Below are 14,245 nucleotides of genomic sequence, written 5' to 3'. Positions count from 1 at the left end.
GGGGGGGACGACGACATTAGGCGTGAATGGGGGAGGGAGGGGGAGAAGAAGAGGGGAGTCTTCGTGGGGGTTCGGGAATGTCCGTAAAGCGCTTCCGGGCTCGAGCCAGCGCTCGGTGATGATCTGTAGGGGGTCAGTGACGCTCCTGGTTCTGTCCTCGCGGAACGGCGGAAGTCGAATATTCAGTCACGTGCTGTACAGTAGAGCCCTGAGGTTTAATGTAAACATTGTGTGTGTGCGTGTTTAAGTGTTCCACGATGTTAGATTAAAGAGCAAAATGTCATTTTTCACAATATTGTCTGCAACTAACCGATTTTTTCACCGTTTTAAAGACAGTGAAGCAGGTTGCAAATCAATTAAAATTTGTCTTTAAAATTTGTAAATCCTTTTTTGCATCTATATTATGGTAAAATGTTTCTTATCAAGTAGACAAGACAACGTGAAACTGGGTAATTAGCATATTCAGGTGAGTTGAGGGGAATATTGGATATAATGTAATCTGTAAATATTTACAGCATTTCAGGCTGATCCAATCAAGCAACAAACAAGAGGGACAAACCACGTCACTATCCTGGTTGCCATATAAATCGATAGATTATTATTTAAATTTAATGTACAGCAAATTTAAAGCTTTGAAAAATGGTAAATGTTCACATGACACATTTTAAAAGCTTTGACTTGTATTGCTGTAATGTGTTCAAGACTAATCATTCATTACCAAACTTGACGTTTTTTAAAAAAACAAAACAAATTTTCATTTAGAAACTTTTATAAATGGTTTAATGTCATTACAGCTGGAGGTGTATTTGTAAAAATAAAAAAAAATTATCATGATCTATTTCAAGTCTCCAAAATAGTTAAAAACTAAAATAGACCAAGATCGGCATTTGTATATATTTAAGACTAAAAAACACAAGCTCCCAAAACTGCTGAATGTGCTTTGTTTACAAAAAGGCCTAGATTTTCACATATTACTACTACTAATAATTCCACTGAACAGAAATGTAACTGCAACTTAATCTGTTGTCATTTTTATTTCCTCTCAATTTTTTTTCTTATCCTGGTGAATTGAGGTAGAAGTTCACAAAATTGGAAAATTTCATCTTGTGTCCTAGGTTAGTGTTAGCATGAGCAGCATAAATACTCAGAATTTTAACACGGGTATCCACTTCAATTAAAAATATCAACATACATAAATCAATGTTATTAAGATACTGTTTTCTGATTTACCTGATAATTAAACATTAAGGCAATTAAATAGTTATGATTTCAAACCCACATTAATAGTGCTGTGTCACATACTATGAAAGACTGTTGAGGAAACTGAAGTATGCAAATATTGTTCCAAATTTATTGGGGTTTCTTTCAAAATATGAATTGGCAAGGGTGTGTGTCAGTGTTGCTAAATCTGGATGAATTTATCTGTAGATATATTTCATCAAAATACTTTTGAGACTTTTGACAGACAGAAACAGTTTGTGACCCCCAAACTGTAGGTCACTGAATTGACAGAATGTTCTAATGTCATGACTTTCTGCATTGATTTTTATATAAATTCTAAAAATCAAAAGGAGTAAAATAACACATTGAGAGGGGAAATTTACTCCTTTTGATTCATGTTAATTGAACCCACTGATGTGATGGATTTAATTAACATAATCAAGACTGGTTTCCGTGGTTTTCATTTTGCAATTCCACATAAACATGCACACTGATAAGCAAAGAACTGAACCACAGTTTTGTGCATAGTTTTCATATGATATTAAATAAATAAAACACCTCTGTTAACCAACATCTTCACGCAGGCAGACAAAAAGTCACAGCACAGGCCCCCAGTGCTGTCGTTTTAACTTTGGGCACAGGCTTGCTCAACATCAGCAATTATCTTTGGTGCATCTCGAGACAGAATCAGAGGGCCTCCATTTTCTTGGATCACCACATCGTCTTCGATCCTGATTCCCAGGCCCCGGAAGCGCTTTGGTACCTGGTCATTTTCCTCAGAGATGTACAACCCTATGATTGCGATTGGGAGACAAAGTGTCATATTTTGTAGCCTTGTAGTGAGGGGATATAAGTGCAAGACAAGTTAGACATGCCGTCATTTTAAAAATGTTAACACCAGAAACCTAATGCAAAAAGAGATAAGTGGGTCTTACCCGGTTCTATAGTGATGGCCATTCCTGGCTGAAGAGGTTGTGAGCGGGACAGTTCAGGAGTGTCATGGACATCCATGCCGAGGTAATGACCAACATGGTGAGGGCAGTATCGCCGTGCAGCCTGGGATAAACAAAACATTTGGAACATTGTATAAATAAAAACCTATTTCAAGATTGTAAATAAGCTACAGCCTTTTTCACATTCTGTCTGTTCCATGACTACGAACTGGGTAAATATAATGTAAATTAACGTACTTGAAAAAACCCTGTCAATATTAAAATCAAGTTCTGATTTGTCCATCCATTTGTCCATGTCCTTGGATTGTTAGTGATACAAGAAAACACATTAGTGTGTATCCAAAGACTGCATTTTTGTTTTCCATGAACTGATGTGATTAAGCACATAGTGAATCTACCAAGCAACGGTTCTTTAGCTTCCTATTCATGTTATGTACCTTTAGTGCATCGGCATTGCTAGAAGTGGCCTTGAGGATACCCAGCTGTGTGAGCTGCCGTCCCAACAGATCCAGCATGGTGCTGTAGATGTGATCCAGGCTGACACCGGCGGAACACAGCGACAAACAGGAGCGCTGGACTTCTAAGACAGCCTCATAGAGCTCAGCCTGAGCTGGACTGAACCTAAGCAGGAAAGAAAAGGAAGTAAACGATGGAAAGCCCTAGAGCAATACGCTTCAAAGATCAACATACTGCGGGATTACTTTTTCAAACTTACTTTCCATTCACTGGCCACGTTCGAGTAATATCACTGACATAACCAAAGTATTCACAACCACCGTCGAGCAGAACCAATTCACCATCCTGGTAAATGAGAGAAGGAAACATCTAATCAGCCTTCATGTGATTACTTTATAAACGTGAGCCCTTTAACATTTCAGAAAGGCTGAAGCATCGAGCACCTTTCATTACCTTAATGATCTGGTTGTTGTTTATGTAATGTAGGGTATTGGCTCGATTCCCTCCAGCTACCACAGGGGGGTAAGCCAGGAAGTTGGCACCATGGATCCGATTTTCAAAGTCAAACTGGAAAAAAAAACAATGCTTACACATAATTCTGAGTGTCCTTTAGGTACTTTACTGCAAACTACAGGTAAGTTTCCAGATCTTGTCCATCTGATTACTCTGTCATTAAGTTCAGATTGGCAGATTGCTGAGATAGTTGACCTTCTTGAATTTTTTCATAGATTCAAACAGGATTTCTGGAGTGCTGCCAGAGTAACCTTTTCCCAGGCCTTTCCTAGATTGTCTGAAATTCTGAATGTCTTAAATTCTGTTTCCATGTTGTCGATGACCCTCAGAGGCAGTGATTTAAGCAATGAATATTCCCAATGAATAAGCACAGTTTGAGTAAATAGAGCAACAATGTCCCCTATCGCCAAGCTCAAATAAGGATACATGACTAGCATCTTTGTTTACCATAAATTGATAGTGAATTAATTTAGACCACTCTGGCCAAAACGATAAAAGTGATGACACAATATGATGTAAAATTGGAAAAGCGTCAACTGGAAATTATGTAGTTTGGTGGACAAACCATGGCTCCCTTGGTCTGCAGGCCCTTTCTGCATAGTTATAATTTTAGGGAGGCCTGTGACAGGTCTCTGCAGTGGTCGCTCATGACACAATACCGACGCTACGCTACCTGAAAGCTATGCAGATGCAGAAGCATAATGAGGCCAAACCATTTCCAGGCAAGCTTTAAGTGGCAGGTGAATATTAGTTAACTCTGTTAGCTCTGAGTAAGTAATTTGAATGGACAAGAGACCTTCCATGAGTGCTGATAAAGAGTACAGCAGCATTAGGACTTTTTACAGGTATCGTTCCGCTGTACAGGTGTTATATTGACCATTATCTAACTGACTGGCAACAGCCTGCCCCCCTTCCAGTTGCAGAAACATTTGTGTTGGTGGAGCAAAGTAAATGATTAAATAAACACACAAATCATAATCTCTTCTAGCTTATGACAAGTAACTAATAAAATAAGCCTGTAAAACTTTTGTATAAAAGCAATATCACACTCAAGGTCGTGCTTTTGTGCTGAATATCAGGAACGGTTTGATTATCTGTGGAATATAACCAAATCATGCCAGTGCTGATATTAGCTCGTTGTGCTCACCCCCCTTGAGGGTGATATTGCGTCGTGAATTCTGAAAGCAGTCTATTGATTGGACATGTAAAAATACATGCAACAACCATGATCACTTTATTTTTTTTAAATAGTTTAAAGGTCCTAAACAGTAATTGTTTTTGGCACAGAGTTATGTGGTATCATGCAGTATTTCATTAAAAAGGTACTGGGAAGTAGTGTTCTTTGTGTTACCACAATTCAGTTCAATTTCTGTTATTTGTGTACGGTTTAGTCTTTTAAATTTAAAACACTTTAAAAAAAAAATAAAAAAACATCTTTCCTGGAGGTGGGTCAAACCGTGCCAGATGACTAGGCTGGTTGAGTGGATTGCGGGATAGCAGCTTGGAGAGAAAAGCCGAGTGAAAATCGAGGCCATCCAAATTCCAACTTATACACATAATGGCTAGAGGTAATACTGTCTTACAAGTAACCCACTGCAGTTCCGCATCCAGCACTACGGGAAAATCCCACGTTGGGGATCTCATGGCTTCAGAGGATGCAATCTCTGAGGCGCCTTCAAGAAGAGGGACACCAAACTATGCCTCCACACTTTGCTGTTGTCGATTGACAAGTTATTGCTGCTATATACAGTGTCGAATGAGACTGCCCTTCATGGTGGGACAGGAGATCCCTCCTGCCAGGAAAGTGCCATGGTGGACCACAACAAAGTCTCTGCAGCAGTGGGAATCAGCTTCTCCCTGGCCAGAGGGGAGCCACGAGCAGGATTCTGTGACTGTCCTTAAGTACCCTTTGGAGTACCAGCTGAACCACAGGAAGGACCTTACAGAAGGGCATCTGGCCAAGGATGAGTCAATGCCCCCTGGTCTAGAAGATGTCTCGGCCAAGGAGAACCAAAGTGGGGGGACAGTAGGTCAATGCCTTTTAAGCAGAGGTGCTCACTACATCTAGGTGGAGGCGCCACTCTCCCGATGGAGGTTTTTGATAGGAAAGGGAGTCTGCCATGTGATTCTGCATTTTGGTAAATATATTTTGCCCATGTGAGGAGTTCTTTTATTACATCCAGCAGCCACGCAGACTTGGTCCTGCCCTGGTGGTTTATATGATACACTGCCGATGTGTTGTCGAACCGTACAAGGAAACACTTCCCCCTTAGGTGTGGCAGGAAATGCCTGAGAGCAAGCTAAACTGCTCGCAACTCCTGCTCATTGATGCGTGCGCCGGGTCTTCCATAGACCGCCGCCCATGGGCTGTACTGTTGCCCCAATGCGCCCCATCCTGAGGGGTTGGCATTTGTAGCGGCAATCTACCTGCAAGAGGAAACAGAAGCCAGAGGGACACCTCGAGGCATGTAGACTCACCCTGTCCCTTCACGGGGCCAAGGTGAGAAGACACTGCTGTGAGACCTTGAGCAATCTGTGCCGCTTGGCATCCAAGTGAAAGCTGTTCAGCCATATCTGCAGGGTCCACAGCAGCAACAAGCCCAGAAGAGCTACAGCTGAAACGGCTGTTAGTTTTTCCAAGAGACAAAGCAATGTAACAAGGTTCAACCAGGAGCCCACTTAGAATAGGGCAAGAACGTGCAGGATGTCATCACACAGTTGGAGGATAGCCTGGCTGTCACAGTTACACTGCCCACCTCCACCCCATTGAAGCCTGTGTCCTGAGATGGTCCCAGGCAACTCTTCTCTATATTTACTCTGAGTCAAGCTGTGTGGGACAGGAGATGTGCTGTATCTCGGGACACCTTTTTTGGGAAAAGGGTGATCCTGAAAGGTAGCACCCTGATCAGTGGCCTCGATAGGCAAACCACAGAAACTAGCAGCCGCAATGGCCGACTGCAATCAAGCTGAGAGGGTCAACATGAGATGTGACAAGGATTTATTTAATAAGATCATGACTGTGAATTCATCATATCTAAGTACCCCTAATATAGAGCTAAGTATCTTTTAGATAACATATTTGATTGATTATATACAATAGAATTATTAATTTACTTGACAAGATTCACTTCTGCAAATGCTGATCAATAATCATCTACGATCAAAGTTTCAATGAGACCAATTAAAGATGTTGTAAAGGGGATTACAAGAGGCCAAACTTGACAGTAATCAGATTTGGTCAGTTCATTTCAACTCATTTCACTCTTTACCTTGGCAAAGAGCACAGCTTCATCCACATCCCCCCTTTGAGCCAGAGCCATTGTCTTCCGAAAAGCCTGAAAAGCAAGTTTTCATGAGACCAAATTTCCAAAGCAGGAACTTCAAAATACCATGTCAGATCAGGCAGAATGGCAAAATAAGATTCTAACATGAAAATACATTCCTCCGTTCTCAGACTTTACGTTACACTGATAGTCGGCGATTGGAGGAATGTTCTGTCATTGCCAGACATTCGCGCCTGATTTTGCAACTACATCCTTGTGAGAAGTTTCTCATAAGTAAAGCTACCAAACCTCATGCTCCTCTACATGCCCAGAGATGAGAACTGATTAAACACACTGACAAACTGTGACGTAGAAACCAACCTGCGCCGAGATGTGACCAGCTTCTTGCATGAGTGCCACCTCTGCTGAGCTTTTGATGGCCCTGAGAGTGCGTATAAGGGGCCTCGGGGAGCGTGGCATCGAGCCCGTCTCCAGCAGGGGACTCACGTGAGTCTGGTGGAGTCGGGGGTGGGCAGGTTCAGAACTGTCATACCAAAGCAGGGTGCCTGGAAACAGATCAGTTAAACTATGTCCCTCACCATTACTTGTCTTTTAATTACCGTCACATTTTGATTTGTGTGGGTGTGTAGGGGCTCACCAAGTTATGGAAAACAGTATACATAAAAGGTTTCAAAATTTTAATTAAAGATCCATTGGCTATCTGTGAGGGACTTCTCATTTAAGACTGTCTGAGGTGTAGAGGGGCCCCGTGGGCTGAATGGGTTATCATTCTTATTATCAGCTCACAATTGAAAAGCCAGCATCTGAGATAAGAGATGATGCATTCATGGGTACCCTTCACCTTCATTATGCCACTATAATGTTAAACTAAGTATGCATTTACAACAGAGAGGGAAATATTCTGCCTTAACACAATAGAATTGTTTTAGCTGCAATAACTGATATAAAAACTCACTGAAAAGTGGTGTGAGCATTCTCAAGATATTTCACCATCTTCTATCACCAGTTATCTTAGAAAACCCACAGAAAAAAGTTCATATTTTTTCTACAAATTGTGTAACATTGGCTCTAACTGAACAGTTGGTTGTCAAACTAAAAAAATGGAAGTCTTCCACAGTTATCAGGATAGTGTTTCACAGAAAGATATGGTGTGGAATTAATAATCAGCTCAAAGTGACATCACAATGAGCTGATTCACATCCCGTTCCACCCACCTTTTAAGCTCTTCAGGACAACTCCGAGTTCCTCTGTGCTGTGAACTCTCTCTATCCCGGTCAGCGCAGCTGCTCCATCCTTCCCTGAGCGGGGTCCATCCCATAGCTCCCTCCCCGCGTCTCTTCGGGGGACAAACAAGATGGCCTGGTCTGGACGTCCTTTCCCATAAAGGACCAAGGCACTGTCGGGCTCTAGGAAGCCACTGAGGTAGAGGAAATCCTTCGGAACAATTGTCGACGGGTTAATTGGTGGAAGCCTCACTCAAGACAGTATCACTCTATTTGATTATGTAAAAAGAAGATTAAATTGAAAATACCTGGTTCTGGTGGAAAGGATAAGGGATGTCATTGGTCATGTAGCGAGTCGGATGGGACAAAATAATGACCAAATGATTATGCGAGGACGCAGAGGGTCCCAGCCTGTCTGCTTGGGCTTCGATAAGGGAGGCCAGTCTGTACCTGCGGAGCTCGTATTCCATCTGGCTCAAGCCTGGGGTCACCTCACCTGAGCAGCAGAGATCACACTTCATCTCTACATGCACCATGTGCCAACGTGTCTGTAGTGCAAAATTATCTTTACAGTTCAAATACCACTTTATCACTAATATTTATACTTTTATAAGACTTCAAGGTGTGATTTACACTAAACTGCTTTATGGTGTGTAGCTGTGTATCAAAGATATAAATTTACATTAAAATAATCTGCAATGCAGTGATCTTGTATGGAGCTCATATTACTACAATCTGTACAATTCCTAAACAAGGGTTCCAGTCTCACATGGCCCTGAAAACCATACTTGCCATGTTTAAGGAGGTGCGGATGAGTAAAGGGGCTCGGCTGGCCGAGGTATCGAGGAGGTACCGTCTTCAGCTTCGAACCTCCTTGTTTCAGAGAAATGCTCCTGCACAGGTTGGTGACACTTTCTGGAGTTCCTAAAGTATCAAAGACAGGACAATGTCCAACTGTGTGCCAATAATTTTGCTTGCTACTTAACTGTGCAATTAAAGGCACTTCATGACTGGTTGGCTTTTATCTTATTATATATAAACAAAATTACTTTTCAACATTTTCTAGCATCCTTTATATATGTCAAGCTAAGTGCTTTAAGCATCTTGCTCATTAATCATAATCATAGACAGTCTTTTTAGCATGTTGCTGTTAAAAAGGTTACCTCAAGACATGAAAACAAAAACATTAAATACTAAAATATATTTGAACTTAACTTTATTTGCGCCTGGAGACTAAATGACGTAAAACCACGTGGATATGAGCCGGAAATGGTCTATATTTCAGTGTCACAGGCTGCTGGGTTGGATGCTAATATTGAGAATATTACAAGCACGTTTCTAACTAAAACACACGTTCCAATGAATCGAGGAACAGTTACCTCCGCTCCAGGTGCGCTGTGAGAGCAGCAGCTTGACAGCAGATCTTAGCAGGTTGCTGGTTGAGGGCAACATGTTGCAAGTGCAACTAGAGGACACCGATCAGTCACAGCACGTCATTACCCTGTAGCGAGAGTTGTGGCAAATTAAAGTACTGAAAACGCTACGTGTGTCTAGAACTACTTGCTGATCATCTACATTTAAACTCTGACAGAATGATTGCACTTATCACTTTGTAGTAGCCATGTTTGCTAGTGTCCATTCATTGTGGTAACTGCTGCCCTGAGTTTGGTTTGACAGGTACTCACTGGCGCGCGCACTGCTTGAAGTTGTATTTTTATAACACCTATTTATGTTTGAAGCGCTGTAATTTCAAAGGTATTACATTTTAAAACATGTTAACCACATGCATTTACATGCAAAACATATGCTATTATGTGAGAAATTGCACCTTTGAGATTAGGTAAACGTAGGTATCACAGTTAATCAGCTTCTAGTATATAATAGTTCTATTTCAGGTAACGAAAAACCTTCGACAGTAAATATATTGTAGTTATTTTATTTTTCATTGGTAAATGCAAGATTGTTAGTTCTTAAAGCTTAATTACGTTATCGCTATGCCTATCAGACATATCAGAGGGCTTTAAAATGTCACGGACCCAAGTCTGTCCTGATACGCGCCTGAAGGAAAACAGACGACGCTGCTGTGAAGGAACAGTCGTGCGATTAAGAAGCAAATTTGTCGCTATTCTGCGATTTTGCATTTCAAACAGGTTTGTTAATCGTCTCCAAATTTAACGTATCACTGCGTATGTGTTAATATAACTACGTATTTGGCGAAGTTAGCGCAGGACGTTATTATGCGTCAAACTGGTAGCCCGCCATTGACGCCCGTATCCAGAAACTTCTGAATCGCGGCTTATATTAAAAATACAAGATGACAAATTGATCTGGCGTCGTCTTATAATTTACATAATTTGAAACGTGTGTGTACGAAAGCCCCACCGGCTGAAGCCAGGGAGTGGGATTTCCCCTCCACGGGCGGGGAATGAAAGGCGGCGCTGAGCTCGAAGACCCCCACGACCACGTCCCTTGGGGGGCCTTGATCGCCAAACATGCTATGTGGAGCTACTGTTCAGGACTTTGCTGTCCCTTAGTCGCAGCTACATATACTTGCGATATATTGGCCTACGATTGTTTCATGTACACGTCTGTGTGTTAGCAACTGTTCGTTCACCAACTCTGTAACGCTGAAGCTTCCTAACCGATCTCAAGTCTGAATAAAAATATGGAAACCCAGTTGGCCGGTAGCGCACCTTCCCTCAGAAGCGCCCTTAATTTCTGACCGGAATCATAATCCATCGCCTACCGCCTCTCCAGCAACCCCCGGGTCCCACTCTCGAATAGTGTCTTAACCAATAAACTGAGGAAGTAGTTGGTAGAACGTGGTCGCTCAATTCACGCGCGTTCACTCACCTCGCTAAACGCACGTAGTAATGTTAGCATCCGAGTATTATTGTTAGCATCCGAGTATTATTGTTAGCATCCGAGTATTATTGTTAGCGTCTGAGTATTATTGTTAGCATCTGAGCATTGTTGTTAGCATCTGAGTACCATATTATTGTTAGCATCTGAGTATTATTGTTAGCATCTGAGTACCATATTATTGTTAGCATCTGAGTATTATTGTTAGCATCTGGGCATTGTTGTTAGCATCTGAGTATTATCGTTAGCATCTGAGTATTGTTGTTAGCATCTGAGTATTATTGTTAGCATCTGAGTATTATCGTTAGCATCTGAGTAGTAATGTGGCAGCTGAACAAGTCTCCTGTCTCTCGTTTCCTCCAACAGTGGCGTGAGCTGGACGTGACGGCGTTATGGATCCGAGAAAATTGTCCGAGTTAAAGGGCTTCGTGCAGTTGTGCGAGACCAAACCAGAAATGCTGCACCTTCCAGAAATGAGCTTCTTCAGGGAGTGGTTGTTGGGGTAGGTCTGTCCTTTCTGTTGGTGGCTGTAGTGCAACCTTGCAATAATGTTCTTTGGGTCACTTTAGATCAGATTTAATAAAAAACATATTACAAAAGTGCTGTTTCAGTACACCAGAAACATAATTTAGTCACGTCTGTTGGTTTCTAACAACATTAATGACACACACTTAAAGGTTGTGGTGCAAGTTAACATTGTTGGTCCAAGCTTCATGGTCTGTAATTGCATAAATCGTATTGAATTTGTCTAAACAATTTTTAAAAAAATTAACTTGTTTTATCTGAAACAGTATTTGAAAGATCCTGATTAAATATATTTGATTAATGTCTTATTTTTATGATCAAAGTAGGTTTTTAGGGAAACGTTTCATTTGCTTTGAAAATCCCACCACGGGTTTAAGACCCATTTGAGTTTCTTTTTAAACCTACAGTAACTTAAAATATAAACCTGTTTAATATCTTCAATACATTGTTTACTAGTAAACAACTAGTTTACTCTATATGTTTATAATCTAGTTTAGAATGCAGTCTCCTGACTCTCCAAATTTTAGAAAAATAAACATATATTGTTCACTGTACTAATTTTGCAGCATGGGTGCAACAATCCCTCCTCTGTCCAAGCCAAAGGAGTCGTGCCAGGTGAAATTACATTTGTATTCCATCAGTTTGATGCACAGTGCTATTTGATTTTGATTAGGAATACAAACACGGATAAATAGTTCACAATTTTAAAGTATAATAATGAAAATATGAGCAGAAAATGTCTGTCTTCACTGTTTTGTCTGACTGTAACACCATGTAGGGAGGCTGTCCTTGTGGTCCTCCTCCCACAAAAGCTTCACCTCCTGAGCCAGAACCTCCCGTTCTGTCTGAGAGCGACGAGAGCGACATAGGTACTTCACACTCACTCCTGATTTCATTTTTATTAAATCCATTTGTTCACTTTTATGATTTAGGTTTTTTACAAGGAAAGAAAATAGTAGCCGTGCATTGTTGGTTTAGGCAGGGAGAGTCGGTCTAACTAGCAGCACCTCTGCTTCTCACCACTGTTTTACTCAGAAATCGACAACGACGGAGTGATTGAGCCAGACACGGACGAACCACAGGAGATGGGAGCATCTGAAAATGTTGAGGTAACCCGCCGAGCTTTCCTCCTGGAAATGTGCATCGTTTGTTTTCTCAGAATAATATGAATATTTAATGTTTCGACCCAACAATCTGTCAAAGGTTTGCTGTAATTCTTCAGGTCACAGAGGAGATGATGGACCAGGCTAATAATAAGAAGATGGAGGCCATCGACGCTCAAGGAGAAGGTAGCTCAATATTCTGTCGACAAACTGGGAAGTGGTGAGTCGCTAACAGAGATATCTGCTGTTCCCTTTCTCTGTTTCAGGAGAGCTGCAGAAAGCTCTGGATCTTTTTACAGAGGCCATCAAGCTGAACCCCTGTCTAGCTGTCCTTTATGCTAAGAGGGCGAGGTGAGAAATGCTGCCTGTGTTTTTGTCACGCTTGTGTTTAACTTCTGAAAATAAATGTTGTTTTTTTTTTAAATCTGACTGGTAACCTGAGCATCCTCTGTATTCAGTGTCTTCATCCAGCTGCAGAGACCAAACGCAGCCATTAGAGACTGCGACAGAGCCATCCAAATCAACCCAGACTCTGCACAGCCGTACAAGTGGAGAGGCAAAGCTCACAGGTAGTCCTCCACCTCCTCAAGCTCTCCAGCATTTTCAAAAAGGGGCGATCTCAATTAACCTGACGTGGCGTATTTATTGACCCTGAGAAATAGATGCAAATCGGTTATCAGTCTGCTTCCAAGTGAAGAAACACTTGGTGTGTTCGCTAAACTCCGCAAGCTGCGGTGGCGTATTTTTGCCTTTCGTATCCTGAAATTTCTTTCGTAACAAGAGGAAATATTTTCCCGTTGAGACGTTTCGTAACCTGGAAATTTCATATGTAGAGACGTTCGTAAGTAGAGGTCCCACTGTACTTTAAATGCTAAGTAAAATATAAACTTTAAATGTAGTTGCCAGGTAAGTGGAGTTGCACCCGTATTCGTTGTGAAGCAACGCCCAGAGTAACTGTTGATGTTTGTAATGAAATCTTTTGTCTTCGGATAACGATGTTGTGTGTGTACCTGCCTCTCTAGGCTGCTGGGTCACTGGGAGGAGGCAGCCAAGGACCTGGCCACCGCCTGTAAACTAGACTACGATGAGTCCGCTAGTGCAATGCTGAAGGAGGTCCAGCCTAAGGTATCGTGCTATGAGGGGAAAAGTGTTCTTTTTATGGATTCCCAGTATTTCCCCCCTCTGTTTATGTTTGCTCGCTGTTCTGTTTTAGTTTCTTTACCCAGACACATGTTTCCCTCCGTCAGGCTAATAAAATCATGGAGCACAGACGCAAATATGAGCGCAAAAGAGAGGAGAAGCTGATCAGAGAGCGACAGGAGCGCATAAAGAAGGCCAGAGAGGAGCATGCACGTGCTCAGAAGGTGAGAAATGTTGTGACACTGGCCACCCTCTGACCTGTGCACGCTCCACACTGAAACAGTGTTGTTCTGCTTAACGTTATAGAAGGTTCAAGTGTCCCTTTCCCTCGTCAGAGGGTAAAAGCTGTGCACAATAATTCTATATTTAACATGTCTGAACAGGATGAAGAAGCACGGCAGTCTGCTGGGGCATCCTTCCCAGGTGAAATACTAATAAATGATGATCATGAGCTGCATATTTACAGCTGCGTTTAAGTCTGCTGTCAGTAACTGTGGAGCTTGGTTGTTTCCCAGGGGCAGGAGGGTTCTCCGGGGGACTCCCTGGTGGCATGCCTAATTTTGAAGCCTTCCTGAATGATCCTGAGCTGCTGATGGCCATGAAGGTGACTTAGCAGCACTTTATTGTACTGTAAAATAATGTGGGACATTTATGGCCCAAAGATAAAATGGCTGAACTTCTTCCTCCAAACTTAATTCCAGGACCCCGAGGTGATGGCGGCTTTCAGTGACGTGTCAAAGAACCCAGCCAACATCGCCAAGTACCAGAGCAACCCTAAAATCATGGCCATCATCAACAAGTTGAGTTCGAAATTTGGCGCTCCACCACAGCCGTAGACAGGAAATGGACCAAAGCAGAGAGGAGAGCGTGGAGGGACGTGTGTGGAGGGACGTGTGTGGAGGGACGTGTGTGGAGGGACGTGAGGCTTTTCAAAGGTTGTTGGTGTTCAGACCAGAGTAGGAGCG

The 14,245-nt window shown here is 42.1% G+C and overlaps 2 protein-coding genes across 4 annotated transcripts; one reads left to right on the top strand and one right to left on the bottom strand.

The window, feature by feature from the left end:
• Nucleotides 1-1,015: 1,015 nt before the first annotated feature.
• On the bottom strand, nucleotides 1,016-10,880 carry LOC115248450 (xaa-Pro aminopeptidase 3-like). 3 transcript variants are annotated; one of them, XM_029832206.1, is made up of 12 exons: nucleotides 10,344-10,880; nucleotides 9,030-9,151; nucleotides 8,443-8,574; nucleotides 7,959-8,146; nucleotides 7,642-7,861; nucleotides 6,788-6,972; nucleotides 6,413-6,478; nucleotides 3,084-3,197; nucleotides 2,890-2,975; nucleotides 2,612-2,795; nucleotides 2,157-2,277; nucleotides 1,016-2,013 (listed from the first exon to the last, which is right to left on the bottom strand). In XM_029832206.1, exons 2-12 carry the CDS (start codon nucleotides 9,100-9,102, stop codon nucleotides 1,847-1,849), a joined length of 1,536 nt encoding a protein of 511 aa, XP_029688066.1. In that variant the 5' UTR covers nucleotides 9,103-9,151; nucleotides 10,344-10,880; the 3' UTR covers nucleotides 1,016-1,846. The 3 variants fall into 3 exon arrangements, 2 of the variants coding, with proteins under 2 accessions (XP_029688066.1, XP_029688067.1); XR_003887324.1 differs by lacking the exon at nucleotides 10,344-10,880 and adding an exon at nucleotides 2,412-2,472 and having other exon boundaries at nucleotides 1,871-2,013; nucleotides 9,030-9,303; XM_029832207.1 differs by lacking the exons at nucleotides 9,030-9,151; nucleotides 10,344-10,880 and having other exon boundaries at nucleotides 7,959-8,198; nucleotides 8,443-8,576.
• Nucleotides 9,663-14,175, top strand: LOC115248451 (hsc70-interacting protein-like). Its single transcript, XM_029832208.1, has 13 exons — nucleotides 9,663-9,800; nucleotides 10,879-11,014; nucleotides 11,604-11,652; nucleotides 11,816-11,906; nucleotides 12,073-12,146; nucleotides 12,260-12,326; nucleotides 12,407-12,491; nucleotides 12,599-12,709; nucleotides 13,163-13,265; nucleotides 13,388-13,504; nucleotides 13,664-13,703; nucleotides 13,796-13,884; nucleotides 13,982-14,175. Exons 2-13 carry the CDS (start codon nucleotides 10,905-10,907, stop codon nucleotides 14,114-14,116), a joined length of 1,071 nt encoding a protein of 356 aa, XP_029688068.1. The 5' UTR covers nucleotides 9,663-9,800; nucleotides 10,879-10,904; the 3' UTR covers nucleotides 14,117-14,175.
• Nucleotides 14,176-14,245: the final 70 nt, after the last annotated feature.

This window comes from Takifugu rubripes, unplaced genomic scaffold, assembly GCF_901000725.2.
Source record: "Takifugu rubripes unplaced genomic scaffold, fTakRub1.2, whole genome shotgun sequence".
NCBI classification, from domain to species: Eukaryota; Metazoa; Chordata; class Actinopteri; order Tetraodontiformes; family Tetraodontidae; genus Takifugu; species Takifugu rubripes.
Note: the sequence above shows the minus strand (reverse complement) of the source record. Positions and strands in the feature narration are given on the sequence as shown.

Excerpts from the sequence above, each read along its gene's own strand:
- LOC115248450 (XM_029832206.1), bottom strand. The coding sequence starts at position 9,102 with ATGTTGCCCTCAACCAGCAACCTGCTAAGATCTGCTGTCAAGCTGCTG. Across the intron at positions 7,862-7,958 it reads ATCCTTTCCACCAGAACCAG|GATTTCCTCTACCTCAGTGG; the intron begins GTATTTTCAATT and ends ATTGTTCCGAAG. Across the intron at positions 2,796-2,889 it reads ACGTGGCCAGTGAATGGAAA|GTTCAGTCCAGCTCAGGCTG; the intron begins GTAAGTTTGAAA and ends TTTCCTGCTTAG.
- LOC115248451 (XM_029832208.1), top strand. The coding sequence starts at position 10,905 with ATGGATCCGAGAAAATTGTCCGAGTTAAAGGGCTTCGTGCAGTTGTGC. Across the intron at positions 11,653-11,815 it reads AGCCAAAGGAGTCGTGCCAG|GGAGGCTGTCCTTGTGGTCC; the intron begins GTGAAATTACAT and ends AACACCATGTAG. Across the intron at positions 13,885-13,981 it reads AGCTGCTGATGGCCATGAAG|GACCCCGAGGTGATGGCGGC; the intron begins GTGACTTAGCAG and ends ACTTAATTCCAG.